The sequence below is a fragment of the Sinocyclocheilus rhinocerous genome, unplaced genomic scaffold (assembly GCF_001515625.1).
Source record: "Sinocyclocheilus rhinocerous isolate Xijiao unplaced genomic scaffold, SAMN03320098_v1.1 scaffold368, whole genome shotgun sequence".
Classification (NCBI taxonomy): domain Eukaryota; kingdom Metazoa; phylum Chordata; class Actinopteri; order Cypriniformes; family Cyprinidae; genus Sinocyclocheilus; species Sinocyclocheilus rhinocerous.
In genome coordinates this window covers 525,312-541,189 of record NW_015664681.1, presented here as the reverse complement: position 1 = coordinate 541,189, position 15,878 = coordinate 525,312, and the positions used below count along the sequence as shown (strand labels likewise).

At 38.8% G+C, this 15,878-nt stretch overlaps 1 protein-coding gene across 1 annotated transcript; it reads right to left on the bottom strand.

Moving 5' to 3' along the window:
* Positions 1–549: 549 nt before the first annotated feature.
* Positions 550–15,616, bottom strand: LOC107730253 (aggrecan core protein-like). The gene is made up of 19 exons (XM_016541026.1): positions 15,377–15,616; positions 12,661–12,743; positions 12,197–12,580; positions 11,917–12,091; positions 10,603–10,730; positions 10,226–10,519; positions 9,713–10,048; positions 8,917–9,091; positions 8,072–8,199; positions 7,599–7,892; positions 7,370–7,468; positions 5,098–6,792; positions 4,687–4,800; positions 3,800–3,913; positions 2,437–2,595; positions 2,274–2,356; positions 2,032–2,176; positions 1,775–1,957; positions 550–742 (listed from the first exon to the last, which is right to left on the bottom strand). The coding sequence occupies exons 2-19, from the start codon at positions 12,734–12,736 to the stop codon at positions 660–662; spliced, it is 4,665 nt and encodes a 1,554-aa protein (XP_016396512.1). The 5' UTR covers positions 12,737–12,743; positions 15,377–15,616; the 3' UTR covers positions 550–659.
* Positions 15,617–15,878: the final 262 nt, after the last annotated feature.

Sequence of the window (15,878 nt, the reverse complement as noted above, 5' to 3'; positions counted from 1 at the left end):
GTACTATGTGTTATGCTGTGAGAAATAAATAGATCTCATTTCACATTAGTTTCCAACTCAGACATAACAAATTAACGACATCCTTGTGCAAGTTGTTTTCTTAATCTGTCTGGTTAGGTATTAGAAATAAATACGATTTTTTTTTGTAAACGTCTTTTATGGCTATAGACCTTTTCTTTTTAGGTTTGCATCTCCTCTCCACAAACTAGATGAAAATAATACTTCACATTTCATCCCATCATTTATGTTGTGCATGTACCTAAAATTTGGCTTACTAGCAGAGAAAGACAAAAACGTTTCACTGTCCTTCACAGAGGAAAAACTGGGCACATCCAGCTCTTCACTCAGTACCTTTTAACAAAAAACACTAGTTGGTCCAAAAGGAAAACCTGCAAATATTTACAGACATCTTTAAGAATGCTGTTGGTCTTTGATCTTTTGGTCTCTGATCTTTTGTTGCAGGGATGAGATGAATCACTCCATCATGGCTGATGGCCAATAACTGACATCTAATGTATAGGGGGCAGCAATATACAAGATGGGCACTTATCTTGAAAATAACACTTTTTAATCACAAATGCTTCATAATTCAGTGTCTTGGAAAATAAATATAAAACTCGTACTGATTTAAAAATGAATCTCTAGCTCTTCAAATCTCCTTAGAGATGTTTCTCCAATGTTGTTGTATTAGATTTATGAGAGTGATAAACAGAAGATTCCTTTTGCAGTCCGGATTTGACCTCTATAAATACAAAAACAAAAGAAAACATGTCAGTACCTTTCACATAGTAATGTATAGAATATATGTTTAAAACATACAAAGTCGATTAAATAATTAGTTATTTTAAAGGAATTCTTATTTGAAATCTTATATGATTAAAACATCATATAGATATATGATTTAAAGGGATAGTTCACCCAAAAATGAAAATTATGTCATTAATTACTCACCCTCATGTCGTTCCAAACCCGTAAGACCTGTGTTCATCTTCAAAACACAAATTAAGATATTTTGCATAGACAGCAAGGGTCCTACCACGATCAAGGCACAGAAACGTAGTAAGGACATCGTTAAAATAGTCCATGTGAGAAGAATTGTTGAATAAATTCGTAATTTTTGTTTTCTTTGCGTGCAAAAAAAGTACCCTTGCTGTCTATGCAGGGTCAGAAAGCTCTCGGATTTCATCAAAAAAAAAAAAAAAATCTTAATTTGTGTTCCAAAGATGAAAGAAGGTCTTAAGGGGTTTGGAACAACATGAGGGTAAGTAATTAATGACAGAACTTTTATTTTTGGGTGAACTATGCCTTTAAAATATTTTGGATCAGTACTTTTTTTTAGAAATACATTTATTCATCAATGACACATTAAATTGATCAAAATAGACAGTAAAGACATTTGCAGTATTATAAAAAAAAAAAAAAATAAAAAAAAATTATGGAAACAATGTAAGCAACAGAACCATTTACAACATTGAAAATAAGAAGAAATGTTTCTTGATCACCAAATCAGCATATTAGAATGATTTCTGAAGGATCATGCATTAATGGCAGCTGAAAACTCAGCTTTGCCATAACAGTAATAAATTACACTTTAAAATATACAAAAATAGAAAGCAGTTATTTAAAATGTTAATAATATTTCACAGTATTACTGTTTTCTCTTTTTTGATCAAATAAATGGTGAGCATAAGACACTTAAAAAAAACTAACCAACCCCAAACTTTTTAATGGTAGGGTAATAGTCATAGTTTTTGGTAATGCTTCAGTAGCTTACTGGCTATGCATTGCACTCGAGGCTTCTCCCACTGTCCATCAACCATGCAGCGGATCACAGGTAGGTGGCGCTGTGTGAAGTTTTCACTGCACTGGTATCTGATTATAGAATTCACCTGATAACGATCTTTCTTGTTGCCAAACATCCTGGCATTCTCCACTTTAGGAGGTTGGTCACATGTCACTGAAAGAAGAGGAAGTCCAATTGAAACTGAATCACTAGTGATACCATTTGTTTGTGTTTGGTGGTGAGCATACCTGGACCTGTTTTGCATGTGAAAGGTAGGTGATAGTTGCAGGGCACGTCATTCCATTGGCCATTTTCGTGCCAGATCATTACAACACAGTCTTCACCAGAGTTAAAATAATTGTCAGGCTGGTTAGGCCTCCAGTTCTCATATTGCTAAGGAAAGGAAGAGAAAAATCAAGCATTATACTGTAACTCAATCAAACAGCTCTATTATTAGAAATACAGCTTTTTTAGCAAGAGTCAGGCTTACCAGCGGAGTCCCATCTGACCAGCGAAAGTCACTTTCCACCGTTTTATCGTTCAGTCCAATCCACTGATAGTCTTGTGCGTATGCTGTTTCAAGAGGGTGATTGTTTGTAATCAGAAAAACAACACGGATACTTAGGAGCTTAAACACACAGACACACACTCACAGTTGATGAAGGCTTGCTCCTCTGGAGTGATAATGCTCACCAGGTGAGCGTTTAAGTCTCGACAGCGCTGCTCAGCGTCCAGCCAGGTCTCTCTCTCCGAGAAATGCAAGTAACAGTTGCCCTGAAACTTAGTCCAGCCCTCCTCACAGCTGTGCACATCTGAAGCAACATCACATGGCATATTTACCACTGTTTCACCAGATATCCTCTTAGAACACTATCGCAAGATGAATAGTCCTTGACACGGGCTTAAAGGGTTAGTTCACCCAAAAATGAAAATTTTGTCTTCTTTTATTCATCCTCATGATCCAAACCCATACACAAACGTACAGATATTTTAATGAAACCTGAGAGATTTTTGTCCCTCCATTAAAAATCTATACGTTTGACGTTTCAAAAAGTTCATAAAGACATCATAAAAGTAATCCATGTGAATCGAGCAGTTTAAATCAAGTCTCGTGAAGAGACAAAACCGCTTCATATGATGAACGGATTTAATTTGCCTTCTATTCACATATAAACATTGATCAATGCACATTCATAAAGCTCATCAAATAAGGTCAAAGGAAGCTCAACCGATGATTACAAGCCTCATTGATTCTCAGGCAGTGGAATGGACTACAAGTAGAGGCACAGAAATCTCTCAGGTTTCATTGAAAATATCTTAATTTGTGTTTAGAAGATGAACGGAAATCTTATGGGCTTGGAACAACGTGAGGGTGAGTAAATAACAGACAGAATTTTCATCTTTGGGTGAGCTATCCCTTTAATACTTGCTATACAGGCCAATAAGAAACAAATGGCAAATGTATAATGGAATGTGCTGAGGGATTTGGATAAAGTCACTTTATCTTTCAGTGTTTAAAACCAGTGTTTTAAGTAAGCGACAAATGCCTTTAACGTGGCATAATATCAGCTTATCAGATAAAGTGATTTTCCACAATCGTGTAAAAGTATTCCAGAAGACCGACGATTAAATTCCATATATTACGCCAAGAGAAACATCCAGCAGAAAATGAACAAATAAGATATTTCTAGTCACTGCTCAGATGGAAAATATGAACTGGACACGTTCTGTTTACTAAATGGTTATACTTTCTTCTTGCTATATTTTTGCAGTAACTGCAAATGCATCATTGCATCCTGAATGAGGCTGATGTTTAACTGCAACAGATTTCCATAAATGGACAGGCAAAACTCTCTCTCACACACACAGGAAAAAAAAACCCTCACCAATCCCTACTCGACACACAAATACGTTTCCGGGGACTTTCATTCCACTACAGCAACATCTAGAGCTGTGTGTCACCTTAAGGTTGTTTTTGAAAGACCGTTAGTAGAATTAGTTGAAGCAGCCTCATACCAATCTCACAGCGGTCTCCTTCGTAGCTGGGCAGACATAAGCATTTGAAAGTGTCCTCCACCTCCACACAGGTGGCTCCATTGGCGCAAGGGTTTGAATGGCAAACATCAACCTCTGCAAATAAACGTTTAGCGATTAAAGCTGACTACTATGAAGATGCCCTGAGGAAGGCCAAGCTTGGCAGAGAGCACCACTGAATCAGAACTCTTGGAGCTGCTTCTAAACGAATCTCTTGCATAATTATACCATCAATATTTTGATAAGCTGAGAAGAGACACTCAGTAAATTGTGGTAAATTGAAGGAGAGATCAGAGTCAGTTGCAGTTGCTGTAAGAGCGCTGACCTGGGATCAGTTTTTAGCTTCTCATGAGGTGAGCAGATCAGCACTCTTACAGTCCCAGAAACAGAAGCAGAGTTCAGATTCATTTGAAGATGGACGAGAAGTATGAGCATATACCAGGTGTTAGCAGGCGTGCTGATTAAACCAGACTGCAGCAAAGGCACAGCTGAACAAAAACAACACAGGTGAACAGTCACTGAAAAGACATCTGGACACAAGAGCTGAGTAAGTCAAGAAGTACTTAACCACACACACATGCCGCATAACCTGTAAAATGGACTGTGAGGACATTAATCAGGCAAGAGCAAACTGAACAGAAGTTATTCACAAATAAAATGCAAAACAGTGAGACACTTAGAGACAATCATTTGATTAATTTGAACCCAAATATAAGCCTAAAAATGCAACAACAGCTGTTAAAGGCAAACAGGATGGCTGTTCATAAGAATGTTTATCAAAATGTCCAATATTCAAAATACAACATTTTAAAAAGTAACCATAATTTATGTGACTGATTCAATAACTGAGTCAATTCAGTCTGACTCACCAATCTGGCACTCTTCTCCATGCAGTCCAGGTGGGCAGCGACAAATGCCCACCCCATCCTTCACCGAACACACCCCAGCTCCACAAGGGTTTGGTTCACATGGGTTAAGAGAAGCTATTATGGTTTTGAGAAAGAAAGAGAGCAACACATGATGAAAAAAAAAACATGATAAAAAGGAGCAGGGGTTTTTTTTCTCAAGAGGTGAGAAGAAATAGATTTCTATATTATGATCCGCCAATGAGCCAAACATTATTTTCACGCTATGGATGATAACAATAAATAGGCAATATAAAAATTGTATAGACGACACATTAAAAAAATCATTAATACTGGCCAGTAATGGATAAGGAACTGATATGTCATGTATCTCTGTTCTATATTCTAACCAATTTTACGCAAAAGGGATCTCACCATTCACAACAAGTCCTTCCATGACAGAAGGGCTCTGTAAAGAAGTAGGTTCTGTGGTAGAAGACAAAGCTGCAGAAGTAACAGTGTCAAGTTTACTCGTGATTCCCTCTGGTTCTGACAATGGAGGCAATGGAGGTCCTGAAGCATCACTGTACAGGCCAGATGGCCCTTGAGCAGATAGTACATCTGAGGGAGCATCACTGGAGTTCACTGTTGGCGTATCTTTAGTAACTGGGATCCATTCATGTTCTTGTCCACTAGCAAAGGCACTTTGGTCGTCTCCACTCCCTGAGGACAACCTGACGGTGCCACTGTACTCCACCTCCCCCCTTCCTAGCTCCATGCCTTGGAAGGGCTTGTTGGACATTTCCACCATGCCATTATTGGAGAAGAAGATATCACCGCTAGCTGATTCCCCTGATCTTTCCCCTGATTCAATGGCATAGCCTCCAGATGTAAATACACTTCCCTCACCAGACCCAAACAGCAAAAGTCCAGACACTTCCTGCTCACGAGGTTGTTCTGTGAGATCAATGAAGCCCGATCCCAAAAATGTCAGACCAGAAAACTCTAAACCACTCCCAGAGCCACTGTGGACACCGCTAACTTCAGATATATCACCACTCATGCCAGAGATATCACCACTCATCCCAGAGACATCAATGCTCATCCCAGACCCTGAGATATGTCCTGATCCGCTGAAATCCACATGGTTTTCACCCAGCTCTTGTTCTGTTAAATGTGGAGCAGTGAACACCTTCACCCAAGGGCTATCCACCATGATGTCACCACTGCCATCGATGAATGAAATGCCACTGGATCCTCCAGAGGGAAAAATTCCTGATGGGAAACCGCTGAATCCTGAGGACTCCTTGCTAGAACCTGATCCTGAGAAGATGCCAGAAAGGTCTCCACTCTCGTTACTTTCTCCTGAGCTGCTGGAAAAGTCTGAGGTAGATCCACTCTCTTCAGAGCTATACCCTGACCCACTTCCTGATCCTGATCCAGAGGTGTCCAATCCGAAGAGGCCTGAGCCCTGGCCAAAGGGAAAGGTCAGGAACTCTGTGCCTGCCTCTCCAGCCTCCTCGGGTCTTCCTGAAGCTGATCCAACACCTGATAAAACGGAGTCACTTCCTGAAAAGGTCACTAGGATATCTAAGCCACTGCCAGATCCTGAAGAACCTAAAGACCCGCTTGGCAGATCCCCACTCCCACTGGCCCCAGAGGAGTCTCCACTTGACACAAATGACCCACTTGGCTGATCCCCGCTCCCACTGTCCAACAGTTTGTTGTTGCCACTGGCCCCAGAAGAGTCTCCACTTGAAACAAATGACCCACTCGGCTGATCCCCGCTTCCACTGCTCAACAGATCATCAGTGCCACTGATTCCAGAAGAGTCTCCACTCGACACAAATGACCCACTCAGTTGGTCCTCGCTTCCACTGCCCGACAGACTGTCAATGCCACTGGCCCCAGAAGAGTCCCCACTTGAAACAGGTGACCCACTCGGCTGATCCCCACTTCCACTGCTCAACAGATCATCGGTGCCACTAGCCCCAGCAGAGTCTCCACTTGAAGCAGGTGACCCACTTGGCTGATCCCCGCTCCCACTGCTCAACTGATCATCAGTGCCACTGGCCCCAGATGCGCCAGATCCAGAGGGTTCCGCAGGGATAGTAGTAAGAGTAGCTCCTTCTGAGGAAACACAGATACACCCAGAATCTAAGGTACTGCACCAAAATTAACACTAATCATGACATGCATTAAAATACATGGGATAGTTCCATTAAAGGGATAGTTCACTCAAAAATGAAAAACATATGATATGATAACATAATTTTCATTGTTGGGTGATCCATCCCTTTAAACACATTTTCACTCCGGTTTTTAATTATTTCTGATTATTTTTTAATTTGAAGGAGGGTGGGTGGAGTCAAAAAACAGAGATGAAAAAACATGCAGAAAATGTGATCAATCCGGAAATGAGAGGACCTTTGCAGACCCTCATCAAAGTTCAGTGAGAGTTTATTGATCAGACAATTTGACTTTAATTTCACTTCTTATGGTAAGCCAATGCTAAGTCAAGTTGTAAAATGTCACAGACTGTGATGCCTCTCAACCTAATAATATTTATGAATTACTGCAATATATTAAATATAACAAAATATATTTGAGCATTTTTTTACATAATTATTCAGATGTATGATTTATGCATATTTTTTATCTTTATTGTCACTGACTCGTATATGTATCCTGAGCTACAGTATATTACCAGGTTTGAGAAGAGCAGGGAGGGATGTCACGCTCACTATCTTTTCCTCTGTCACCGTCATATTTGTTTCACTTTCATTCAGAGACAGATCCAGATCCACTATATGTATAAAAAATGACAAATATGTAAAGAATAATGTATGTTGTATAAACACTCAACAGACATGTTTTACATTTACAAGAATCTAGAATTTATGACCTGTATATAACTACACTGTAGATGTATTTACCCTTGATGCAGAATGCATCAAATTTGGAGTGCAGGTCATGAGAGCCAGTCTGGTTGGGAAACTTGTAAACTGTGTGAATTCCAGCCTTCCCTCCACCACACTGCTGCCGCGGGTTATTGATGGAGTAACGTACACTGCGGTCAAGAAGCCAGCCAGCACGGCACTTATCAAAGCCCTGCTTCCAAGCGGCATACAGGTCTCCTGTGGAGGCCAGGGAGGCATGCTTGCCCAGGCAGTAAGCCACTGCCTCACCATAAGTGAATCCCTCGAATGAACTTGCATGGAAAACTTCCCCTGGAAATGTGAACACACAGTGATTTGGAATAATTTTTTTCCAAGGAGAGAATCCAGCTTTTTAAATTTTTGTTTTGTTTTGTTTCACTCTCAGAAATTTAAAATGGAAGTAATTTATATTTATTTACCTACCCTATTTCCACTCAACAGTTTTTATGTATTTATGTACAGCCTCTTACCCCGTAATTTGTCCACATAGCAGTACACATCATAGCGTTCATCAGCAGAACGCAGTCCATAAGACCTCACACCAGGAACATGCTCCAAATCACCAGAGCATTTCTCACGTGGAGACACAATGGGATACCTGCATAAAAATAATTTACATACATATGTGACCCTGGAGCACAAAAGCAGTCATAAGTAGCACTGGTATATTTGTAGCAATAGCCAACAATACATTGTATGGGTCAAAATGATTGATTTTTCTTTTATGCCAAAAATCATTAGAATATTAAGTAAAGATCATGTTCCATGAAGATATTTTGTAAATATCCTACCGTAAATATATCAAAACTTAATTTTTGACTAGTAATATGCATTGCTAAGAACTTCATTTGGACAACTTTAAAGGCGATTTTCTCAATATTTAGAGTTTTTTGCACCCTCAGATTCCAGATTTTCAAATAGTTGTATCTCGGCCAAATATTGTCCTATCCAAACAAACATACATCAATTTCAGATGATGTATAAATCTCGAATTTCTAAAATTGACCCTTATGACTGGTTTTGTGGTCCAGGGTCACATATATTCAGTATGAGGCAGATAATTCCACTAGAAGCATTTGTCATCAACCCTGCCACAAATATTTTGCTTTACACTTATAAGTTTATATATGTTAAATATATAATTAAAACATTATAATTTATAACTTTATTATAATATAAAGTGAAGGTGTCCACTGCCCCACATTTAACAGAACAACATTATAACTTTATTAAATAGAAATAAAAATAGACACACAAACAATTTAAAGAAAATTGAACCGTTCACCACATGTTACAATTGTGCAGTGAATCGTACCTAACAGTCTGATCTAACAGCCAGCCAGCGTCACATTGATGGTAACCAGACTCATAGGCTGCCTGCAGTTGCTGGGCACTGGCAATGACTGCACCGATGCTCTGACATGCCAGTTGAGCCTCGACAAAGTCAAAAGCATAACGACCGGAGCTTGCACGATAATGGAAGGCCACCCCTGCGGAGGGAATTAATAACAATGGGTGTCAACAGATTTATCTAAGTTACATAGGTTTATAAAACTGAAACAATTGTCTTTTTGTAATAAATTTTTTTTTATCTAGTGCAAGATTCTTACATGCTATTTAAATTGTCTTCAGAAATTAAAAATCTAGTTTGTAATACGTTATTTTGATATTTCTAAAAGTTTTAGAGTAAGCTGTTACTCCAGTTTAATATACTCATTTGCATTCAGTCTAATTCAGCATCTAGACATTTGTTCACTGTGGTTGCGATATAAATACGTTGACACTGATGACAATATATAACATGCATCTTCATGATTTATCTTGGAAGAGGAACAGGAACAGTGTAACCCTCATAAACTTTATTGGTTTTTGTATGTGTTGTTGGCATGATAAATTTGATTATGCAAATACTATAAGGTGAACAGAAGCCACCGTGAATGAGATACATAAGGTGGTACAGAGGAATAAATAAGAATTTATACACATAGAATCAATATTAACTGTAAATTATGGTGGTTTGCAGTCAATACATACGTATGTCAAATCACAGAGAACAACAGAATAATGCTTCACATTCATTTTTACTGTATTGCTCTCATATTGATACATACCTGTGGTGGACATGATAGCTTCGGTTTCATTCAAACGGGATAAATCAGAGGCAAGATCAGTCCCATCAGTGACCCCTTCCACAGTGTCCACAGAGCTGGGGGGTGGTGAAAGGGGCAGCTGGGAAATATTTAGTGCAGTATATGGGAACTCGACACCAGTGGTCACTGATGGCTTGTATGTTACAACTTTTCCCTGCAGTTCACTTTCTGGGGAGGTGGGCTTTAAAAAGACCTGGGGGCGTTCTGTGATTGTGTCCACGCTCAGGACATCACTGCCGGCTTCGGTGGTTGTCTCTATGTCGAATGGCAATAGGCCAGAACCTTCCTCAGCCGTTTCTAAATTAAAATATATGAACAATATACACCTGTCAGTACCTAATCAATTAGCACCAGCTATTAAACACACATTATTGTGGATCAACAAGGATAAAACAATCAAATAACACATATGTATGTGGATAAACAATCATAAATGATAAAGAAGGAATAGCTATATAACAGAGAATTTTGTACCAGAGTAGCAAAATGCATCATAGCGGGAGTCTGAGAGAGGGTAGCCAGTCTGATTGGGAAACAGATAGACGGTACGCACTCCTAGCAGGCCACCCCCACACTGCGATCGGGCGATGTTGATGGGGTAGCGGACGCTCCGGTCTGCCAGCCAGCCTGCATTACAAACATCCATACCACCCTTCCATGCCAGGTACAGCTGTCCTGTGGTGGCCAACTTGGCACCCAGCTTTGCACACTCAGCTTCTGCCTCCTCAAAAGTGAATTTGTTAGGGGAAGTAGTGTGGAACACTTTTCCTGTGAGATGAAATGGAACGTTTTTTAGCATTTCAATGTTCTTCAAAGAAGGCATTTTGCTCTCTGCCATCTCAAACAAGTACCTGTCATTTTCTCAGCAAAGCAGTACACGTCATACGTCTCATTCACGTCTCTTACTCCATATGTCCTCACTCCTGGAAACTCGTACTTGTCTCCATAACAAGCCTCACGGGGATCATGAATAGGGTACCTTCATTCCACAACAAATGACAATACTTCCATCACATTTTCGAACAAAACTATAGAACATTAACTAAATATACATTACAATTTTTTGTAACGTTTTCGGAAAAAAAGCTACAGTAAACCCGTTAACCTCTTAACACGCAAAGATTGTGTACCACATTCACATCATTTTTTATACATTTAAAAAATACAGTATATTCTTAATATTTTTGTTTTTATGTTTGAGCTTATATATCTTCATATTCATAACAGTCTGAGTAATTCTGAGTCTTAAACAGTAAACTTTCAAGTGTCAGCTTTGTGAACATATGTTGATTATGTATCTAGTCAGAAAGACTTATGAGCAGCAACCTTTTTATTTTGGGTATGTTATTTATGTCCCCATGCCAAAACTGGGGGGGGGCGTTTGAGAAGGGGTTAACTGGTAACTGCAAGTTAACTACTATACTATGATGAAAAACTGTAAATGGTTTCTTCTTATTTTTGTTGTTTGTGTAAATTAAGGCTTTTTCACACCAAGGACGATAACTATAAAGATAACGATAAAGATAGTTCTAAAAATCGTTCTCAATATTACAGATACAGAGAAACGATTTTGTTGGAATCACTTTCAGTACGTTTTTTTTTTCAGCTGATGAACAATAAAACATTGACAGCCAATCAGAATCAATTCTGCTATAATGAGCTCGAGAATTGAAAGAGGCAGACAAATTGCACTTAAATAAACAGACGGTATTGTCCGCTGGTGTGGACGCTAATATAGTTTTCTTATAGTCTTTATAGTTATCGTTCTTGGTGTGAACAGGCCTTTAGGGTGTTTTGTGTTATATTTTCTGTTATCTAGCTAATGTTTATTTTAGTCATGTGTTTGTCCTGTGCATCATTTACATACAAGCATTGACCATGTTTTACGGACAGGACATTTACCATGAACTCTTATTCATCATGTGGCTTTTTATTGAACTACCTCTGTTATTATCTGTACATTTTAAGGATTTCAAGTAGACTGATATATTCACATTACATCATTTAGTGATATGCAGAAGTTGTAAAATATACATTCACCAATATGCCATCCAGTAACACCCGAAACATTTTCAGTGTATTTTTTTTACGGTGAGTTTCTGGACACCACAGCTGCCATTTTTACTATAAATTTAACAGCTTTTTTTACACTGAAGGTAACTGACCTGACGGTCTGATCTGCAAGCCAGCCAGCATCACACTGGTGGAAACCCTCATCAAAAGCTGCTTGGAGTTGCTCTGGAGTAGCAATCACTGCACTGTTTTGAATACAGGCTGCCTTGGCCTTCTCAAAGGTAAGGGTATATCGTGTGGTGATGGCACGATAGTGGAAAACAATACCTAAGCAAAATAAAAGTACATCGATGTCACATTTCTGAGAGAAAAAAGCACACAGATACAGTCATAAAGTAATATTTTCTTTAGGGATCTTCACACAAACACTACCTTGAACTTGAACATCAACAACATCATAACCGTCCTCTATCCCATGCATGACCTCACAGCGGTACACTCCCGAGTCATTGGAATGGAGCTCAGTGATCTTAATGGAGGCGTCTGTGGGTGTCATGGGGTATCCAACCATGGTGATCCTATCCAGATACCTTTTGTCGATGCTTACTACTCCTTCAGATGCCGCTAAAATGTTTGTGGTCTTTTCTTTGGTGACCAGACTCCATTTGATCCGGTGAGACAAAGGGGCAATGGTGGGGGCACCAGGGTCATTGACTGTGTTGTCCTGGAAGTAGCAGGGCAGCACTAATGTGTCACCCATCAAAGGTCGGAGAGGAAGCTCATTGGGTATGCTGACACTCAGTGTGCTTTCAGGCTCTGTGATAACATGTACAGGTTAATGAGGTTTTCAAGAATACTAGCAATTTCAATATGTAATTTACACAACGAATACGCACCATTGTAAACGTAATCAAAAGACGCTGTGGCTGAGAAGACCCAGAAACACATACTCCGCAAAAGCAAGGACAGCATCGTTCCCCTACAGGTTTAAAAGAATGTTAACTTATGACCATCACATTTGCACATATATTCAGCAACAACGTCTCAGGTTACTTATGTAACAATGGTTCCCTGAGTAGGGAACGAGACACTGCGTCCTCTAGGTTACCCATAGCGACCCCTAGAGGACGCAGTTCGAAGTTCCCATGAAAGGGAACTATGATATGCTCAGTTTTTAATATCCATTAGAAGGCAACTTACTGTACACACTGTGCTTTGCTCAAAAGATTTTATTCTGACAGCATATACTATATCAGATGGACCAAATGTGGTTTTCCAAGTTCATAACAAAGGTTTGGTAAAATAAGAGGTTTTTGAGAGAGAAAACCAACATGTAATTTTCAGTTCCCAAAATTACCACAGCAACAGTACAGTTCTCGTGCCAATACAAGCTGGTCATGTCTGTACCGGGCGGTTTGGGAATTAACTTACCGTTAATTACTGAATGTCTGCCATGCATGGATAGAGAGAGATATGCTGTTCTTCTAGTTTACAGAGTTTTGGGGAAAATAATTGATAAGGTTCGCCCTTACTTAACAAACATACAACATTTAAAAATCTTTGCCAGTGTTGGCTCGCTTTTAGGGGTGACGCTATATTTATTTGACTTGCTGCAAAGCATTCAACAGTGCTTCCTATACATAGACTTATCTACACATAGTGCTAGAGCAGAGAGCCACTTATTCATAGCTAGTTAAACTGGAGCTTTTTATACACTATTCCATATTGAGTTTGTCCTCACCCACCTCTCCTTCTAGTCCAATCCAAATCTAATCTTGTAAAGCAAACAACATTAAAAAAATCTGAGAAAGTGAGCGTGCATGCTTACACTCTGTGACCAACAAGCCATTTTTAATGTATGAGGTCCCTCAAATTACTATAGCAAAACAAATTATGTTAAATCTATTTAGAAGTATTATGTCATTTTATAAAAAGCACAGAAAAAAAACAATTAAGCTATTTGGAAAATGTGTGCAGTGTTTTGTTAAAGTGTTCTGGACTGTGTTTAGAGAATGCACAAAGGAAAAAGACAGATAAGATAAAATCAGTTGCCAAAGTTGGTTTCATGGGAAAAGGGCTTAATGGCTTATGTGTTGGTCTTAATTTTTTTCCTTTTAAGTCCTTCTTAAAGTGCAGTGTTTGTCCCAGTTAAAGCTTAAATGGAAATCATTCAAGATTTAGAAGGTCATAGAAAGATAAAAGACTGATGAAAATATTAATCATTGCTCAAACGTGAAACATTAAAAGCTGTGTGTTCCTGTCAAACTCAGCTAGCGACACATAAAACAGGGATTAAAAAACAACATTATTCCTACAATGAGTGTACTGTAAATCACAGATAGTTTGAGTTAAATGACAGAATCATTTACTGTTGCAACAGTTAATCTCAGTATAATCCCCACAGAGAGAAATATGCTCAAATTAATTTTAAGCAATTCTTAGACAACATGTGCCACCATGTGGATGTCAAAGGGTCAACAACAAAACTGTAATTTAGGGTCTTGCCATTATAAGTCCAACATAATAACCTAGTTCGTAAAGTAAATAAAATTATATATTAACCCACTTGGAAAAATGCTCTCATGGATCAATTAATCCTGCTTAAGTATACGGTAAGTGACATGAACAAACCAAGCTGTCACTACAGTGTGCATTATTTCTATATGCCTGGTCACGTACAGTTTGTGAGCACGCAACAAACACTACATACAATAGGTTGAAACAAGTACATTTAGATGCATTTCATTGAAGATAATGTCATATAGCCATTTTACATAGCCAGCAACATTTAATATGTTAAAAAACACATGTTAAAAAGGGCTTAGGACATAAAGTTTCATCTGCAATATCACCTTCAGCAGATACTTTATAGCATCACAGCATACGAAAGAAAAACGTTTAAGTGGGCATCCCTGTATAGGCGCAAGAACTCTCTCAGGAAAAGAAAAGGTACAAAGCTATCACTGGGACTGTACCCTACAAAAGCTAAAACGTACATATTTGTGCCTTATTTACCACCAAATTATATTAGTACCTTTTTAAAGGGTACCTAGTGACAGTTTTTCTCAGAGTGAAGTGTATTGACAAGTTATTTGTCACTTTAGGTCAGGAAGGTTGCATATCAACATCAGCATCTTAACAAGACATTCAAATATAAATTGTGTTTCTCTGTAATAATCAAATATAACTATATGACATGGTAGAGCAACAAAATTAACTTCAATGCAATTTAAGCTAAGACAAAAGTATCTGAAATAAGTCCTATTGCAAAACCACCTTCAGTCATGATTCAAAACATAACGTTGCTGGTAAATAAGTTATTTTTCACATTTATTATGATTATTCATTAGGCTATATCAATGCTCCAAATGCTCAAATTTCCAAATGCTCAAATCTGATTTACTGTCACTCTGTTAGACATTTTAGTGTTTAATATCAGCACATATCAGAGAATGACTGAAGGTTCACAACTTTCAACTTGAAATCTCACATTACTTCAACAATTAAATCGACCCTGAGCATTTGAATTCGTGTAATTGAGCCAGAGATGCTGTGACAGTGCTCACCTGTACAGCTAGCGAAACCACAACATAAAGCCAAACTGTACATCACCTGTATGATGCAGTGTCCCTCTGAAACTCTTATATTCCTTGATTGCAGATGCTTTCCAGCTCTCTGATGGCACGCGTCTCTCTCAATCCAAACCCGTAATAAAAGTGTCGCGTGTGCAGTAAAATTCAGAGGCGCTTCTGGCAGAAGATTGAGAAGCAGAAAGAAACTCTGCTCACAGGGGAAATACTTTAACTGAACAGGAGCTGAAAAGGGGGCTAGGGAATGAGGGGTGGAGTGAAGGCGCACATAAAATTTCCTCGCATGATGTAATTTGGCTATAGGCTACACAGAGCCTCCGGCACTTTTGTAGCTAACATGCGCAAATCCTGACGATATTTATGTCAACGGTCCTCTTGATCCGTTTTGAGCCATAATAGCTACATCATCGGACGGAACAAAGACGGCCTTTTTGCTAATATAGCTATTTACATGATGTCAAATTCCTTTTTGAATAATGCAATGCTATATTGGTTTGGTTGAAACACCTATTCAAAACCCAATT

Coding starts and splice junctions, on each gene's coding strand:
- LOC107730253 (XM_016541026.1), bottom strand. CDS start 12,736: ATGCTGTCCTTGCTTTTGCGGAGTATGTGTTTCTGGGTCTTCTCAGCC. Junction 12,092..12,196: donor TGTTGATGTTCAAGTTCAAG/GTAGTGTTTGTG, acceptor TATTTTGCTTAG/GTATTGTTTTCCACTATCGT. Junction 10,731..11,916: donor CTTGCAGATCAGACCGTCAG/GTCAGTTACCTT, acceptor TGTGGAATGAAG/GTACCCTATTCATGATCCCC.